Source organism: Pundamilia nyererei, unplaced genomic scaffold (assembly GCF_000239375.1).
Source record: "Pundamilia nyererei isolate P.nyererei 1_Seehausen unplaced genomic scaffold, PunNye1.0 scaffold00093, whole genome shotgun sequence".
Lineage (NCBI taxonomy): Eukaryota > Metazoa > Chordata > Actinopteri > Cichliformes > Cichlidae > Pundamilia > Pundamilia nyererei.
Genome location: NW_005187494.1, coordinates 2,147,590 through 2,165,891, shown reverse-complemented (window position 1 = coordinate 2,165,891; position 18,302 = coordinate 2,147,590). Strand labels below are relative to the sequence as shown.

Below are 18,302 nucleotides of genomic sequence, written 5' to 3'. Positions count from 1 at the left end.
TAAAAGCATAAAAAGCAAAAACACTTATAAGGCAAATGTGTGCAGGCAGCAAAAGCTCAGGCAGTCCAGTCTCTTAAACACTGACAGGTCTTGGAGCATGCTCAGTTAACAGGAACACACACACACACACACACACAAAAAGAGCTTTGTTTACAAAACGTGGAAACATCACCAATACCTTGTTTGGTTTGACAAGAGCTGAAAACACTTTAGCGTACAAAAACAGGCACATTATAAACTGTGGAGCACGTATTAGTCATACAAACACACCGTCTGTTGAATTCCCTGAGAAAACACTGATCAGACATGCAGCGACAGCTGTGGAGATAAACACAGTGCTAAGCTTGTCCACAAATATCTGCAGCTCGTTTTTTAATTTTAAGCTCGTCAATGGCCTTTGATCATCAGATCGGTCTTTTCGTTACCAACATGAAACTTCAAGCATCGCGAACATATTTACAATACAACATTTATGCATCTGATGCCGGAATTTTGTAAAGGCTGATGTGAGTGTGACTCGGGAACAATACAGATTGTTTTTTTTAAAGCAAAATAATCTGTTTTGATAGCAGTTTTTCTCAATTAGAGAAATTTGGCTAAGATATGTCAAAGCGGAACTTTTAAGGCCACACACTGTGCCACATAATAAACCTGATTATAGCGCTTAGGTTGATGCGTGTAGAGCAGAACAGATCTGGCTGACTGTGCAGTTTTCAACCTCTGTAGCCTGGCAATTATGTTTTAGCAAAGTGATCATGAGGGGGATCTTTTTTTGGACTTTTGGCTTAGGCTTATTAAAACTCAAAGCTATAGCTCAGCTAAACATTTTCAGAATACTTCCTTTAGACTTAAAGAGAGGTGAATGTGGGTCTTTATAGAGACTATTATGGAGTATGTTTAATCGTCCTGTTTGATTGAAATCAAAACAGTCTATATGTCTGAGTTTGAATGTACACTGAAAATACTGAGTAAGTCATGAAAACATTAGTTTTGGATGTTTTACTTCAGTCTCATGTTTGGATATAGCTTGTTTTTATAATAAGTGCTGCTCTCACATTGACCAGCAGTCCGGAGGAGAAACTCCACGTGAACCAGGTTCAGGGAGGAGCAGCTATCTGCACGGTGAGACTGGACAAAACACAAACTGTGGAAGAGAAAATGACATGCAACAATGGCTTCTAAACACATGTGGAGTGACATGAGGTGAGTGAAAAAGAAGTGCTCAGTGCATCATGGGAAGACCCCCAGCAGCCTGACTCTATAGCAGCATATCTAAGAGATGGTTCAGCCTCACCTGATCCAGCCCAAACTATAAGCTCTATCAGGAAAGTTGAGTCTAATCCAATCTAAGCTTCTGATTCTACTTTTAGAAACCACAAGTAACCCTGCAGTTTGAGAGCAATGAGCTCTGACAAGATAATATGATACTATGAGGTCTTATTTTGGGAACTGTATGTGAAGAGAAATACTTTAAATCCAGTTCTGGATTCAACAGGGAGCCCATGAAGGGAAGTCGATATAGGAAAAATGTGAGCTCTAGTTCCCCTGTCATTACTTCATGGTAATCCATGACGGCTTTAAGTTGTGAGGATTCATCCTCTGGGCACCATAGATGAACAAAACGTCATGGCAACCCATCAAAAGGTTGTTTAGATGTTTCAGTCTGTGATAAATACCCCAGACAGACAAACACTGGCAGCCAACGGCGTTTATCAGCCGGGCTTTACCTCATTATGTTTCTTATCTGTGCTTTCAGGGCAGGAGACTCCACCCGTCTGGTGCTTCAAGCTCATTGAAACAAATGCTTTGGCTTGAGGCGCATGTTAAAATTCAAAATGCTGAAACTTCAGGCGGGTATAAAAACTTCAAATAAGAAATGTCCCCTGCAGCACGCTTTGGCAATTCTGCATGTTGCATGATAAAAAAAACATGTTATGAACGTATGGAACGAAGATTGCATAATCCTACATCACAAACATACAACAATTTAAATGATAAATATTAAGCTTTGCTAAAGCTCTCTTGTCTTCAGGCCTTTCCTGTAAAATGTGCTTCACTCATGGCAGGAAGGTGCTGTCCTCATCATCCTCCGGGTTTGGACCGGGGTCACTGAGGCAGCGTGATACTTTCAGCTGATCCCCCTGGTCGTCCTGCTCTTTTGGCTTCAGCTCGGCGTCCCTGTTGGCCCTCGGCGTGCTGCTCTGATCGGGCTTCTCAGGGGTCTCCTTCAGCTCGCTGACATCATCAGCACAGCTGGGAGAAGCCCGCCCTCGGGGACTCTCGCTGTCATCGTAGGTGTACACTTTGTGCTCTGGAGAATAAAGGCAGGGGCTCATTAACAGTTTAACACCTTCTGCAAACACCTTTAGATTTGGTTAATTAGGAACACCAGCACCAGTTATATTTTAAAATAATTTAGAGCATGCATATTCACTTACATATAGAAACTATTGTTTTAGGATAGGAAAGGATTCAAAAGAAAAAATATTGCAGTGAAAAGAACAAAAAAATAAATAAACAGATTTTTACTTTTAATAGTTTATATCGTCCTTTGCTTCTATTTATAAATGACACACTTATTAATCTTTACTATTAATGAAAATGTTAAAATATTATTTATGGACACTTTTAGGCTTTTACTGATGTGGGTGGAAATATTATTTAAATTAATTTTGGAAAAATAACCTCATTATTAAACAGAATTAAACAGAAATCACAGGTAAATATCGCACATTTGTACAGTTATTAAAATGTGCAACCTCATCCACTTAATCTAATTTTCCTCTGGGTGTAAATGTTTATAATAATCTGGTTATTCCATTTTAAAATCCTAAGCCAGTCTTGTAGCTAAATATGATACCCAACACAGGATAATATGATTAGAAAAGATCCAGGGCAGACACAGTGGAAGACAAAAGGTATCCTTTTATCGATCCCCATAAGACTCATTCTGTTTAATGCAAAATATTTGCATCATTGTACAGGACATATCCCGTGTGGAAAAGAAAAGTATTGTATTGATGCACAGACTTCCAGGGCTGCATCCGACAGCAGGACACAGCTGCTCAAATGCTCCAAAAGAATCCAGCAGCACAAAACTCAAAACAATGAGTGACTTTAAAGCCGGAACATAATTTTCATTCTCATAAAATCGTGCTTTAAACTGGCTCTTAGACTGACCTGGTTGAAAAAATACTTTTCTCACAGGGGGCGTCTCCTGGCGGTTTGCAGGGACCGTGAGGTAGTGGCTCATCTGTAAGAGAAGCATAACAGAGTTTAAAGAAGGACTTTGCAGGAAGTCACACCCAACAACTGAACAAAGCACTTTAGTATTGATTCTTATCCACAGCAAAACACAAGGATGGAGGGATCTAATGGGTCCTGAAATGATTCTGGTGCTGGATGGAGAGTCCTCTGACTGTCTGTTAAACCCCTTTGTTACACTTTCAAGAGGTTCAATCACTTTTAAACTCAGCACCAGGACATATTAAATAAGCTCTCTGAAGTTTCTCTCAATGCAAAGATCCCTTTCTGCAGGGTTTGGCTATGCATTTGAGCATTTGATTAAAAAAAATAAAAGTACCAGTTATGATTAAATAAAACCACAATTTACAAAATTGGCTGGAAAAGATAAAAAAATTATATTTGGATAATGTTTGGTCACTGCCGAGCTTTCCTTTGGAGCTGGTTAAAACCCCCCTTATTGTTTTAAATGTGCTGTAAAATAAAACTGACATTGACAAAAATAGTTTTTCCCCCACTGGCTGTCTCTGTGTCTCCTCTCTGCCTTCAGCTCTGCCTGCTGAGGAGTTTTTACACTTCTCCTTCATATTTAATGTTGTTTCTTTGTAACAACTTGTATCTTGTACTTGATTCTGTTCATCTGGACGCAGAGTTCTAGGAGGAAGACATATTTGTCACTCATATCAGGGACTTCAGTCTGAAACATTTCTCCCTCCTAAAACTCTGCGTCCAGATGAACAGAATCAGCTTCCTGAGATTTCATTATCTGTATTACTTAGAATGCATCAAGACACATCCTTCGAGTATCTTTAAAGGGAAGCTTGTATCTGGTACTCTATCTGATAAAAAATAAATGTATCTGAAAGTATCCTCGTTTTACTTTTACTGCCTAAAATCTTTACACATTTCTGTAAATTGGCATTTTTTATTAGCCCAAATTACCCTTTTAACTCTGCGAGTTCTCTGATTTTAACTCTTTGACATTAAAAACGTGGTAGTCAGGGAACAAAAAAATAAAGCTTCAAACTAGATGCACAAAAAGTTGGACAGATCTGAAATGTTCTAATGTTTCTAATTTGTTTAAGTCGACAGCTTTAGAGTTTAGAGTTGTTTAAACTCACCCTTCTCTCCATCTCCTTCTGCTTCCTGAAGCGAGCCTCGCTTATATCGTCCTCGAGCGCGTCGTTTAGCAGCTCATATCTGCTGTACGAGCGAAGCTGCAGAGGAGGAAGAAAGTATTAAATGCACATTTATTTTAAAAAGGATGGACCTTGTTTGCAACTCATGAACATGCATGCAAACATTCAGATTAGTCCAATCCATTTTGAACAAGCCGTCGATGTCTTCCTCACCCTTTGTCGGGTATTCTGCAGGTTGGCTCGCAGGACTCTTCTGATCTCCTCCTCACGACTCTTTGAGATGGCTCGGCTCGGTTTGGGCGACCCTTTGGCCTGAACGTTTCTGTTTGGAAACAGTGAACAAATTTTAAGTCCAGAACCTGCATTAGTGTGATATTACTCACAGCTTATACTTTTTAAAGCCATTCAGTTAGATTTTAATGTGCCTAACACAGAAAACAAGCACAAAGTGTATCCGCTGAGGGGGAGAATTGATAACTTGTTATGTAGAGGATCAGCAGCATCGGTGTTTTTGGTGGCATCTGGCTTTACTTATAATAAAAAAAACTTCCTGAGATGTGTTTTTTAACCCTAGCTTTATGCTAGGGAACAAAAAGACCTCCATCCTCCACAAAATCAATTTGGATTAAGGGTTAGTTCACCCAAAAAATACAGGTATGTCCGGGTTACTCAGTAATTCACTTCAATACTGTTTTTGGGGAATATCTCATGCACAGAAATCAGTTCTTGCAGGACTTGCTTCTGACATTTACCGGATGGAGACGGTCGACACAATCGTGGGCAGCTTGGCGGCGCTCCCGCTCTCCACCATCATCATCGCCTGTTTCAGCTCCATCTTATTGTAGAAGGAGATGAGCTGAGGCTCGGTGGAGCGTTCTCCTGCGATCAGCCATCTCTTCACATAGGTCTTATTGAAGCGATTCAGCCTGTATACAGAAGAAAAAGTTATTTTTTCTGTTTTATAAAAGGGGGATACAGTAATCTGACTTTGCAGTCCTGTGAAAAACTGAGTGCACCCTTAGTGCTTCCAGGACTTAAGAGGATAAGTAGCAACCAGGTGCTGTTAATCAGATGTGCTTGAAGTTTGAGCACTTCTATCAAAGCAGATGTTTTGGCAGTTAGAGTTACTTGTTGATCTACAATCTACTGAGTCATCTTCATGTTTTTTACAGGACTGCACAAAGACCAGTGAAAATTTTCTTTTTCACATGGCTGCATAACAACTTGAGGGCTTCTTCTGAACTACAAAGATGGAGGTGATAGAGAGGATACATTAAGAAAGAAAATACATACTTGTCCTTCCAGTGATGATGCCCATAATGACCACAGATGTCTTCAATTCCTGTGAGGAGATGATCCAGGAACTGATGGCAAAATTAGTTTACAGAGGGTGTTATTTATACATCTTATACACTGTTTGATCTGTAGCCCCATCCCTCTCATATATTAACAAGGACTGATGTGTTTTCTTATACACGAAGTGAATGAAATTGTCACCTGTGTGTGGATCTCCTCATTAATTGATTCTTTGCTCTCTTTCTTTTTCTTCACAGCTAGGAGCTCCACCAGGGGCCTGATCGTCATCCCCTGAAGAAAAAAAGAGAAATTAAGTTTTAAAAAACATACTGCACATTTATTTTAGACATATAAACACACTCACATAACAATACCCAATAAAAATACTGATTACTATAATTACTGATGTTGACACAGACGGGTGGAAGCCACAGCAACTTACAACTAGAGGCCAGTCAAGAGGAAAAAATGTGTGCGGGAAAAACATTAAACATAAAAGAGACAACTGATACACGTCTCTTTTCTTTATGTCCAGCCTCACATGCAAGCCTTTTTCCTTTGCCATGTTGTTTTTGTCATACACCTAAATCCCAAGTGCTCGTGTTATTCCCACCTGCACGAAGACAGTGAAGAAGATGACGGTGATGATGGCAGTGAGGAACAAGTTCTTGATTTCATTATTGTTCAGCAGGAACCCCAGTGAGAAGGCTATGGCACCTCGCAGGCCACCGTAGGCAATAATGAACTGGTCCTTTTTGGTCAGCTTCACAATACGGAATTTATTGATGAAGGCTGTAAGCCCGATGACTCCTGAAACACAGAAAAAAAAAAGAATTGATTAATTCATTATCAATATGATCATCAGTTTCCCTTTATTGGGTCTCTACACTTAACTGGTTATTGAATTTCACCACTGGATTTTCCCCATGAGGAAAAAAGTAGAGGAGCAAGATTCTGTTTTGCTCAGGCAGCAATGCCAATGGCTAAAAAACAGTAGCGATCAAAACCACCACCCACTGATTTGAGTGTTAAAGCCTGAAAGTTAGTGTTTTGGTCTCTTCATGTTATTTCTTTCGAGCCAGAAGGGACCCTACTTGAATGAAAGGGTGAAGTTTTACAGTCATGGCCAAAGGCTGTGGAAGCACTGCCAAAACTAAACTTTACTTGCCTATAAAAAAGTTTGGAACTTATGAAATGCTTGTGATTGTTCTCCAGTATATCATAAAAAACATAAAGAAGAATAATTTAAATAAAAAAAATAAACATTAGGACCACTGCCAAAACCCTTTGCTCATGACTGTAGACCTGATTAAACCAGGTCAGGGTAAGCAAGGCAGGCAGTGCTTGACCTCTTTCCCTGCATCTCTAACAGCGTTCTGTCATGAAGCAGAACTGACCTTGCTTGGTTTTGATCACGCTGTAATCTGTACTGCATTTCAATTACATGGGAGCCTTTGGGTTGTGTCCAGCGTGCTAGACAAGCTGCTCCTAGCTCCGCTTTCGCTGCACTCTCAGATTAGCATATATTACTATACAATGTTTATTGTGTTGCTAATAGGCAAGAAACAGAGAACTTCCTGGTTTATTGTGTTTTATTGTACTGACCCAGCACTCTGGAGACCAGACAGAAGATCACCGTGAAGATGACAAAGATCCAGTTCCAGGTGTGAGGACCAGCCACTGTGGAAACCCCGAGGAAAATGAAGATGAGTGTGTCGCTCACACTGCTCCACATCTTCAGGAAGTATTTGACGGTAGTGTAAGACTTGTGGGAGATGTTGGCCTCGACATATGGCCGCATAATCACGCCACAAGCAATCAAACTGTTTGGCAAGGAAAAGAAGGAAAGAAGCAGTCAACGTAATGAGGTTTGATAGAAGTTTCTCTAAAGTTAGGGTTATTGGATTATTTAATGTATGATTTCAGCTGTAACCAAGACAAAAACCTAGAGTCTGTCGTGGTTTTATCGACACAAACTGTATATAAAGAAGGATAAAGCGTCTTCTTTTCCTTTTGCATCAAAGCCACCAGACGTAGAGGAGTAAAAGGGCCACCGTCTTTAAGCAGCACCAGTGGGCAAATTTGATTTCTGCAGCAGCAGAACAACAGGGCTGTAACCCACAGTTGAAATAATTCGACTTAAATCCAGGGGAACTGTTATATTATCCTTCTTTATACACAGTCTAAGGTTAACACTACTTCCCAGCAGCCCCTGGTTTGTGGGTAAATTCACAGTTATTAGTGCAAATATGTGACTATGCTGTTAATGGCTGGTATGTTTTGTAATGAATAAAAATGACATTTTTACCTAACTGCTAACTGATATTTGTTAAATAAATATAAAAATTTAGTTTGATAATTAATGTTTTATCAAGTTTACAATATGACAAAGGGGAGAGATTTTAATTAAGATACATTTAATTTAGTTACATTTTTAATAAATTTGCAAAAATGTTTTCACTTTCTCATTAGGAAATATTAACACTAGTGTATTATATCTGATACAGAGTGTTTGTGAGTTTGAGACTCAAACCTTTTTATCATAAAGCTCAGAGACCGAGGGCTCGTCTACTTACGACATGATCCCTGACAGGTGAAAGATCTCCGCTGAGAGGTAAGCCATGTAGCTGTAGAGGAAGACGAACAGCGGCTCGATGACGCGCGAGTATGAGGTGAAGCGGGACGTAAAAGCTCCCACGATGCCGTAGATGACGCCCACCATGACACCTCCCAGGGAAACCACGAAGAAAGAGATGACACCGAGGACGGCGCCGGTCACGGTAATCGCCTGCTCGTGAGCAAATTCCTTAAACAGGTGATACAGGACCTGGAGCAGAAACAGCGGTGTTTGTGTTTGCTTTTGCTTTTGTTCATGATTGTTTCACGGACCTAAAACATTGATTTTTATCTTGATAATTTCATTATTTAATGGGTTGATTACCTGATCAGCAGAAAATTTATAGTTCAGAAACTTTCTCAAGTGAAAATTTATACATGAGAAAAAATTCCTTTCCTTCTAAATTGAGAGATTTCCTGCTTAGTCTTTATTTTTCTTTCACTACTTTTCTGTATCTATTGACTATTTTTAGTGTTAACTGGATATAACAACACCTCAAAGTTTATTTGTTTTTTTACTATATTTTAACATTTTATAGAAAAGTAATTAATTCACATTAAAAAGAATGAGTTTAATTATAATATATTTACTATTTGAGAATGCGAACGTTGCTCACCACAGTGACGGCATCATTGAGGAGCGACTCCCCGAACACGAGGATGTGCAGCAGCTCATTAATGTGGATCTCCTCGAACACGGCCAGGACGGACACGGGGTCCACGGCCGAGATGATGGAGCCAAACAGCAGGCAGGACAGCAGGTCCACGTGAGCCAGCTTGGCCGCATCAATCTGACAGACAGCGTACATCATCCCACCGATGAAAAAGACGTTCCACAGTGTCCCCATCACTGCAAACATCAGGATGGTGCCAATGTTCTCGGTGAAGGGGCGCATGGGCAGGAAGTAGCCCGCATCCAGGATGATAGGAGGCAGCAGGTACAGGAAGAACAGATTGGAGTCAAGGACGGGGGGTTGTTCTCCAGTCGCTTTGATGATGCCACCCACCAGCAGGCCAACAAAGATTAGCAGACAACTCTCCGGCACGATGTGAGACACAGTGGGGATGATGTGAAATCCTGCAGACACACCATAATCAAATTTAATACAATCATTAAGAAAAAATACCAAAGACTCCTTGGACTGAACGTTTGAAATGTGGAGTTGTCCACTCTTCTCTGTTTTGTTGTTAAAATATGATTTTTGACACTAATAAATTACTTTTCAATATGTCGAATGTTCTTAATACTGAAAATAATTAGCAGTCAATGCCTGCATGAAGTCTAGAGCCCATGGACATCACTTTCAGTTGATGCTTTCCCTTGGGATAAATAAAGTATTATCAATCAATCAATCAATCAATCAATCAATCGAGGCTTGTTTCTGTCTTCAGTTTTGTATTTAAGCCATCTCAAAAGCAACTTCCTGAGTTGGTCGGTGCATTCATTAATTTTAACAATGTACCACAATGTTGACATGTCCTTTTCTAAGATGTTTGCTATCTCTCTGATGGGTTTTATTTTCTTCACTTGCATTGACATCTGTCTGGACCTCACATTAAGAGATCCTCACATTAAGAGATCCAAATTTAAATTTAACACTTGGGATCAACTCCAGAACTTTGATCTACTTACACACGTGGACAAAACTGTTGGTACACAATAGTCACAGAAATAACTTTAATCTGACAAAAGTAACAATAAACAAAAATTCTATGAATGCTAACCAGTGAAAGTCAGACATTGCTTTTCAACCATGCTTCAACTGAATTATTAAAAAAAAAAAATGCATGAAACAGGCCTGGACAAAAATGATGGACCCACAACTTAATATTTTGTTGCACAACCTTTTGAGGCAATCACTGCAATCAAACGATTCCTGTTAATGAGACTTCTGCAGGATTTATGGCCCACTCCTCATGAGCAAACTGCTCCAGTTGTTTCCGGTTTGAAGGGCGCCTTTTCCAGACTGCATGCTTCCTTCCAAAGATGCTCAATAGGATTGAGGTCAGGGCTCATAGAACGCCACTTTAAAATAGTCCAATGTTTTCCTCTTAGCCATTCTTGGGTGTTGTTAGCTGTGTGTTTTGGCTCATTGTCCTGTCGTAAGACCCATGACCTGCTTTCTGACACTGGCCAGCACATTTCTCTCTATAATCACTTGACAGTCTTGAGATTTCATTGTACCCTGCACAGAATTAAGACACCCTGTGCCAGATGCAGCAAAGCCGCCCCAGAACATGACCGAGCCTCCTCCATGTTTTACAGCAGGGACAGTGTTCTTTTCTTGATAAGCTTCATTTTTCCGTCTGTGAACACAGAGCTGATGTGCCTTGGCAAAAAGTTCAGTTTTTGTCTCATCTGTCCACAGGACAGTTGTTTGAGCCAAAGTGGACTGCATGGGGCTATTACCATGTAGAATAGCCAAATAGTGAATACACCTTGGATTAACATGTCCCTTTGGTCACATTATTTTCAGTCTTTTCTTGGGGTACCATCATTTTAGTCTAGGCCTGTGCCATGAGTTTATTTTTTTTTAAATAATTCAGTTAAAGCATGGTTGAAAAGCAATGTCTGACCTTCACCGGTTAACATTCATAGAATTTTTATTTAATTCTACTTTTGTCAGATTAAAGTTATTTGTGTGACCATTGTGAGTTTTTCCTTTCATTGACCGAAGGGTACCAACATTTTTGTACACATGTGTAATTTGGCATAAAATAATAAAGGAACAGGCTTCAACTGGTTATAAAACTGGCTGCCAGCCATTGTTTAAATTCTGAGCCTTTGAAATAGAGGACTGAGTATGTTAAACACCTTGAATTAAAGTTGAAATTTTTCATTTATTGTTTGATTTAAAATCCACTGTGGATAACTATCATCTAACTCTCACCATCAGAGAGTCTCTCAGTCTTGTTCTCTAAAACCTAAAGAATTATGGATTTGATCAACTGGTCCCTAAAAAACATGACATCCTATTCTAAACGAGAAGCCTGGGCTCGGTAGAGCCCGATTGTCCTGCAGAGACGTTTGCTGCCGGATACTCGATGGTCATTCGCAACTGTTGATGGAGGGCATTGAACGAGATTTGCCTATTCGGAACAATGATAACAGAGTTCTGGCTGACTGGACCTGGCTTGGACCTGGCTTATCGAAGAACAAAGAAAGTGGTTACAGCTGTTCAAAACCCCACAAGGCTGGCCGACATGATTGACATTTTAGCTAAAAACTTTAGAGCAGACATGCACTTGTCTCCATGTGTTGCACCTTTTAAACGTGTCAGGTGAACACATTTGAAAGCACAGTTTCCCGAAGAACAAATTTATAGTTTCATGCACCGGCCTCCACTTATAGGGTTTCATAATGGTTGACAAATATATGAATAAACCATTTCTCAAAACATTATATATGGCTCATAAATGCTGGCTTAGAAGAAACTTGGATAGAAAGCACCTTGGAGAGCCTGAGAGATCAAACTGAACCGATTACCAATCTGAATTAAAAATTTGACTTTCTCCCTGAAGGATCATGGGAGAAAGTATCATTAGGATTAAATGGGACCTGCACTCACTGGCCAGTTTATTAGATTCAGCTTCTCAATAATACAATCAGCCCACTAATTCATTCAGCCAATCACATGGTAGCGACTCAATGTATTTATGCATGTGGAGATGGCTAAATACACTGAATCATTGGAAAGGGGAGGAAAGGAGGTTTACGTGACGCTGTGATCTCCAGGGTTTACAGAGAACGGACAGAAAAAGAGAAGATATCCAGTGAGCGCCTGAGCGGCAGATCTCTGGTTAAAAATGCCGTCATGATGTCAGAGTTCAGAGTCACTCGAGCTTAGAAATGTCTCTGTGAGAACATGATAGTAAGGATATTCCCACTGCACACAATTATACACAGAGTGCTTCAGTTATTTTAGGACAAAGCTGGACAGAACATCTATTTCCTGTTTCCAAAGCAAACGCTGGATTCAGACCTATGAAAGGGATCTCTGTGGAGATTTGTGGTACTCAAACTTTTCAAATAGCCTTCAGGTTTGACACAGCTGGACCCCTCCTACTTTGGACTCCTTATTTAACTAATTATATCATTCATATGTCAGTTTAACTCTAAATTGCTGCAAATTTTAATGCGGGAGACTATGTTGAATTTTACTGGAGAATTAAGTTATTTAATATTATTATTATTATTATTATTATTATGGGGATATTTTAGACATTTATTAAAGACAGATGTTGCACTGTTGCAGCTAATGGTCCAGATGCAGAGAACTAAGAAGAAAACAAAACAAAGTAATAATCCCGGTGGATGATTTTCTCACAATCTGGCAACCCAGTGACTCTGTTGTTACCATTTTAGTATATTTTGTTGGCTTTTTAAAGCATAAATAAATAAATAAATCCATTTAATACCATAAAATGTGTATCAGTTTCTGTTTGTGTCTGCTTTTGATTTATAAAACCTGCAAGTTTTCTACTTTAAGATTTCAAAAAAACAAAGCTGAACACAAGCAGTGAGTGTACAAATTGTTCTTCTGCTCGGTGAAGCTGCAGGCCTCCCTACAACTGCTGTAGCTCTTTCTTAGGACATTTTCAACACAGAAAAAGATCCATTCTGACTCTTTTGGTGCTATATTATCCACCATGTTAAATGTCTAAAACATGTGGTGTTTTGTGGCGACTCTGATTGGCTTTCTCAGTCTCTCGTGTGGGTTTCCATTGGCTGAGCGGGGACAGCGAGGTTCTTTAGCGTCTTATCTGTTTGTCCAGCTGTTGTGACCGAGGGCCTGTCCGTCTTCCTGTCCTAATGCACTGCTTGATAACAAAGATCTCAGTGTGCAGAGTCAGGGAGGGGATGTGGGGGCGAGGGAGGCTTCAAGCAAAACCAGTGACTGCATAAACGTTCTTTACAGCAGCCTGGACCGCGGTCACATGTCGGGGAGACTGAATGTCAAAGCTTCTTTTAGCTCATTTGAATGTTTTGTTACTTCTGGAGATTAATTTCAAAAGTAACAACTGTCAGGTTCCTGAAATCTCTGCTTGCTACAAAGTGCTGGCTACAAACAACAAAAACTCCAAAGACAAATACACAGCTGCTAACAGTTTAGATAAGCAATGAGTCATTTAAGTCTTTTCTTGGTGGGAGGAAATTCTTTGTTAGTAGCTTCACATATGAGCATTTTTACGTTTTTTTAAGCTTCTGTAACAGCAAACTCAACAGTTTTTAGGTTTTCACTGTTACAAAGACAATAACAAACATTTTATTATGTTTAACTTGCAAAGAATTAGCATTTAAATATTAAAAAATAATTAAAAGATTCAGTGATTAAATAAAATAATGTTAAATGCAAAGCATTTTTAAGCTTTATTTGGTGCAACTACCAGACAGTAAAGCTGACTTGTGTTTTTCTGCATTATTCCATCATATATATACACTGACTCTGTGGTGGATGCTCATATTAAGGTTCAAGTGATGAGGTCAGCCAAACCCACCTGGTGTCCAAAAAATTCCTCAGAGAGAGAGAAATCAGAAGAAGCTGGTTTAAACTGAGCATGAAGGGAGACACGGCTTGTTTTGACCCGTGAATCATGCAAAGCTACTCTAATAGAGTCCAATAATAAAATTATATAGAAGATGATGAGTAGAATATGTCCTCTTTAACGAAAGCAGCTGTCATTTATACTGAAACAGTTTTTCGCTTTGCAGTTGTTTATGATGGATTAACACGAGCTTACTGCGTGTTTTCTGTGTTTTCCATCAATATGTGAGCTTTCCGACAAGGAATAACAACATCCTGGACCACTACTACAGCAATGTAAGGGGCGCATACAAGGCAGTGCCTCGCCCACATTTTGGACAGTCCGACCACATTTCTGTGTTTCTCTATCCAGCCTACAGGCAGCTCCTCAAACAAGACCCGTGAGTAAGTAAAATTACTAAAGTTTGGAGTGAAGAGACTAATTCGGCGCTTCAGGACTGCTTTGGTGCTACAAACTGAGGTGTGTTTAAGACTGCTCCCATGAGAGAGGACAGTTCTGTGGATTTAGAGGAATATGCATCAGTGGTCACCAGCTACATCAGCACATGCATTGACAATATTGTCCCCACCAAGTGCTATAAAACATATCCAAATCAGAAGCCATGGTTGAACTGTGAGGTGCGTTCCATGCTACATGCACGCTCCATTGCATTTACCTCTGGTGACGCAGAGGGCTACAAAAAGGCCAGATATGACCTACTATTGACCTGAGGATGAGGAGAGAGCAGCACACCCCACTATACATCAACGGGATTCAGGTGGAGAGGGTGAAGACCATCAAATTCATCGGCACCCACATTAGTGAGGATCTCACCTGGACCCATAACACATGGCAGATCATGAAGAAGGCTCAACAACGACTCTTTTTCCTAAGGAAGCTGAGAAAATTTGGATTAACCTCCAAACTTCTCAGCAAGTTTTACATATGCACAGTGGAGAGTATCCTGACAAACTCCATCGCAGTGTGGTATGGAAACTACACCACTCGGGACAGGAAGGCTCTCCAGCACAACTCATCTGTGGAGTACCCCTCCCACCACTACAGGACATTTACAGCACTCGGGTCAGGAAAAGGACACACAACATCATCAAGGACAAACTTCTTGAATCGCTTTCAACACAAAGATAAAGAAAATAAACAGATAAAAAGAATGTAAATAGATGACTGAAACTTTAAAGAATGTGAAGATAGTGGAACCATAAAAGGTGATGCTCGTCTTCATTGGTGCAGACCTGCAGCTCTGAGGCTTCTTGCTTTGGAAATCGGTCAGCTTGTTTGTATCGGAGCATTCTGCACCTTTATAATCGCATCTTCAATAGAACTTGCATAAGTAAACAACAAAATAAACTTGGACTTTAAATAATTTCTGAAAGCTGCCTGAGAAGTCAGCTTAGAAGGACGTATTTATTCATGTTGCGTTGCTTCATTAGAGCGACACTCACCAAGTTTCATGAACAGGGCCAGGAGGATCCACAGAGAGATCTCAAAGGGCGTCCTAACATGTTCATAGTTGAAGGAGAGGACGGGGAAAGTCTTTTTATGAGCCGTGGAGTTTGCTTGGCTACGGGAATCCTCTTGTATCGTTTCGGATGATTTTTCTGAAACAGCATCATGACTCGCGAAGCCATGAGAGAAGAAAACGAGAAATAAAAGGCACAATAACCCCGTCAGTCGCAGAGTGGAGCTCCTCTGGATTGGAGCCATTTTCAGCTGGTCTGGAGGATGGACCGCCGCGGCTGCTGTTGCTGCTGCTCAGATCCGAGGAAGATGAGGGTGAGGATAGGATGGGAAGAGAGCTTGGGGAGCCACGGAGAAGCGCGCACGTTTACGCACAAACTCTCCAGGCATGTTAAAATCACGCATAACGCTGTCTTCTTGCCATCAGCTGGAGGTTTTACAGGTGGTTTAAACCCACCTGAGTCTTTAGTTGATCTCGATTTTCTTTCCTCCCCTTTTAGTGTAACTCTAAGAAGTTACATTCATCACATGGATTTCTATCTTGATCACACCCGCTCCTCTCTTCCTTCACGGGCTGCTCGAAGCGAAGTGCCACCTGCTGGAGTGGAAGACCAAAACCGGCCACCAGGAAGAGTACAATATTACATTGCACTTCTGACTTTTTGTTCTGTAGTTTTACTTCTTAGATTAGGTTCCAAATTAAATAAGGTATATAATTTTAATAATAGGTAAATTAGGGGTGTTACACATGCAGTACAGGGCTCAGAAGCAGCCCATCAGAGGGTCTTTTAGCTGTTCCCTACTTGCAAAACGAAAGTAAAGGCTTTGTTCCTTTTGAGATTCAGTTTGTGTGTCAGCAGTGTTCATTTATATTCTTTGAAGAAATTTAACAACCTGTAAACTAAACATTGCATAGGCATAGGATCAAAATGAATCCCACGTGGTTCCTTGTTGCTAAAACTTGTATTCTACCATCAGCAGAGGAACACAGTACTGCCCACAAGTTTTGGCATACCCCTCATTTCTTTGCACCTTGCTAGGAAAAACCAAAAAATGTCTGCAAACACTGTATACAAGGGAAAACAGTTTGTACAACAAAAATTAAAATTAAATTGGCGAGGGGGCAGCTCAAAACATTTGCACAGTTCTGTATTATAATTTCACATTTTTAACATGTGATAGTTACGCAGTATAAACTAGTGTTGTACTGAGATTATGTACCCACTTCTCATGTGATTTAAACAGCACTGGCTCAGTATCACATAATGCCAGCTTAAACTGAGGGAGAAAGCAGTGTGATAAAATCACAGCTTCCTGTTACTACAGAGGATGCGTCTGCATCAGTCCGCAGCCAGAATAAGAAGTCAATCTGCTCTTTGGTCGTGACTCATTTGCGGTTTTATTTGCTCAAACCGTTCCTGGGGATCCAGAGATCTGCGATTGTGAAATCAAATGAGCTCAAACACCTTCTTAGGTTTATTAATTTAAACATAAATTAAATCAGAATTAAACTGGCTCACACATCTGTGTCTCCATCTGTCACCAGCACAGAAGAATGAGTAAAAACCAACATCCAAACTCATTAGACACACCATTTATTTTCAAACACGGCCTGTTCCCACTGTGCCAGCTGCCTGCAGGCTGTTTGCTGTTAATCAGTCTCAGAGCTGTTAGCTGCAGAGAGATGAAGACAAATGGATTTACTAAGTATGGGTTCCAGAGAAAAGGATTTGTTTTGGGCACTTGATCAGAAGGCTAAAGAATTAATCCACATTCAAATATGAACACTCCCTTTCCATGTTTAGGTTCAACTTTAAATGAATGCAGTTCAAATTAACAGGCTGTCCACTCTGAAAAGGAAGCAAAAGACTTAATGTGCTAGAAAGTTTATTCTGTTCATCTGGACCAGGTAAACATTTTCTCCCAGGTGTCATCCACATACCTGAACCACTGGCCAGGTGCTGCTCCAGGATCAAACCTCTCTTCATGCATTGCTGGTCTTTGGATATGAAATATGGAGATTGAAGACAGTGCCAAGCAGTGGCGGTCCTAGCCTGTTTGGCGCCGTGGGCAAACACTCCCTCTGGCGCAACTGTAACCCACATAATTTCCTTAAGGATTAATAAAGTTTCTGCTGTGTGGGTGGGCAGTTAGAAATCACTGGTGGGCAACATGAGTGAGGAGAAAACTGGAGCAGCCAAGCAGGGAGCTGCAGGTTGCTGGTTTGAGTCTCTGTTCAGATGCTGGTGTCTCCTCTCTCTGAGATGTCTGCAAACAGTCCCAGATAAAACAATAAGGATAATAAACAAACACGTGACTAAAATAACAATTATGACTCTGATGTGTTTCATGTGTAGCAGGATGGCCTCTATACAGCAGTCGCTGCAAGCATCCACATCGCCACACTTCCTTTTCTTTAAGCAGGCGTGCTGGGCTCCTCCTAAGGAAAGTGTGAAACTTCATTTCCTTCATGCTGGTGAACTTTTTACCAAATATTTTCATCAAAGCTTTTCCATCACTGACAGGGATTGTTTGGATCTTCACACTCATCTCCACCAACCCTAAAAAATGAGTCTCACTTTGCTCATATAATGCCAGGAGTGTCTCCATATTTCACAAAAGTCTATGCAAACATGTAACAGTATCCCATATTCATATAAATATTATTGATATTATAACAAAAGCTGTCACCAACACAATTGTCCCAAGTGCTTTTTTTATTAGTTATTGCTAATGCTTGATTGCAGTTCCTGCTAGATGACAAAACCACTTATTAGGTTTAGAAGGAAATGACTTTTTCTACATGAGGTAAAGTTGGAGCTGTTTCCCCAAACTAAATGAAATCATCATTTAAAAAACTACAATCTGTATTTACTCTGAACATCTGTGTTAACGTTTGAAATTGTAAACATGTAAGTGTAACAAACATGTTAAAACATAAGAAATCAGGAAGGGGCATGTATAGGAATTTCTTTTACTTATGTATTAATCACATTATTTTAT

General features: G+C 40.2%; 1 protein-coding gene across 1 annotated transcript; it reads right to left on the bottom strand.

Annotated features, from left to right (window-relative positions):
* Positions 1-1,897: 1,897 nt before the first annotated feature.
* Positions 1,898-16,313, bottom strand: slc9a1b (solute carrier family 9 member A1b). Its single transcript, XM_005739798.1, has 12 exons — positions 15,284-16,313; positions 8,912-9,372; positions 8,255-8,505; positions 7,284-7,501; positions 6,292-6,488; positions 5,880-5,969; positions 5,676-5,746; positions 5,135-5,308; positions 4,596-4,704; positions 4,365-4,460; positions 3,181-3,253; positions 1,898-2,311 (listed from the first exon to the last, which is right to left on the bottom strand). The coding sequence occupies exons 1-12, from the start codon at positions 15,543-15,545 to the stop codon at positions 2,058-2,060; spliced, it is 2,256 nt and encodes a 751-aa protein (XP_005739855.1). The 5' UTR covers positions 15,546-16,313; the 3' UTR covers positions 1,898-2,057.
* Positions 16,314-18,302: the final 1,989 nt, after the last annotated feature.

Bases quoted from the DNA above. Each gene is read 5' to 3' on its own strand.
- slc9a1b (XM_005739798.1), bottom strand. From the start codon at position 15,545: ATGGCTCCAATCCAGAGGAGCTCCACTCTGCGACTGACGGGGTTATTG. The intron at 8,506-8,911 runs GTGAGCAACGTT...TTTCTGCTCCAG, and splicing joins TCAATGATGCCGTCACTGTG to GTCCTGTATCACCTGTTTAA. The intron at 7,502-8,254 runs GTAAGTAGACGA...CTTGCCAAACAG, and splicing joins CACCTGTCAGGGATCATGTC to TTTGATTGCTTGTGGCGTGA.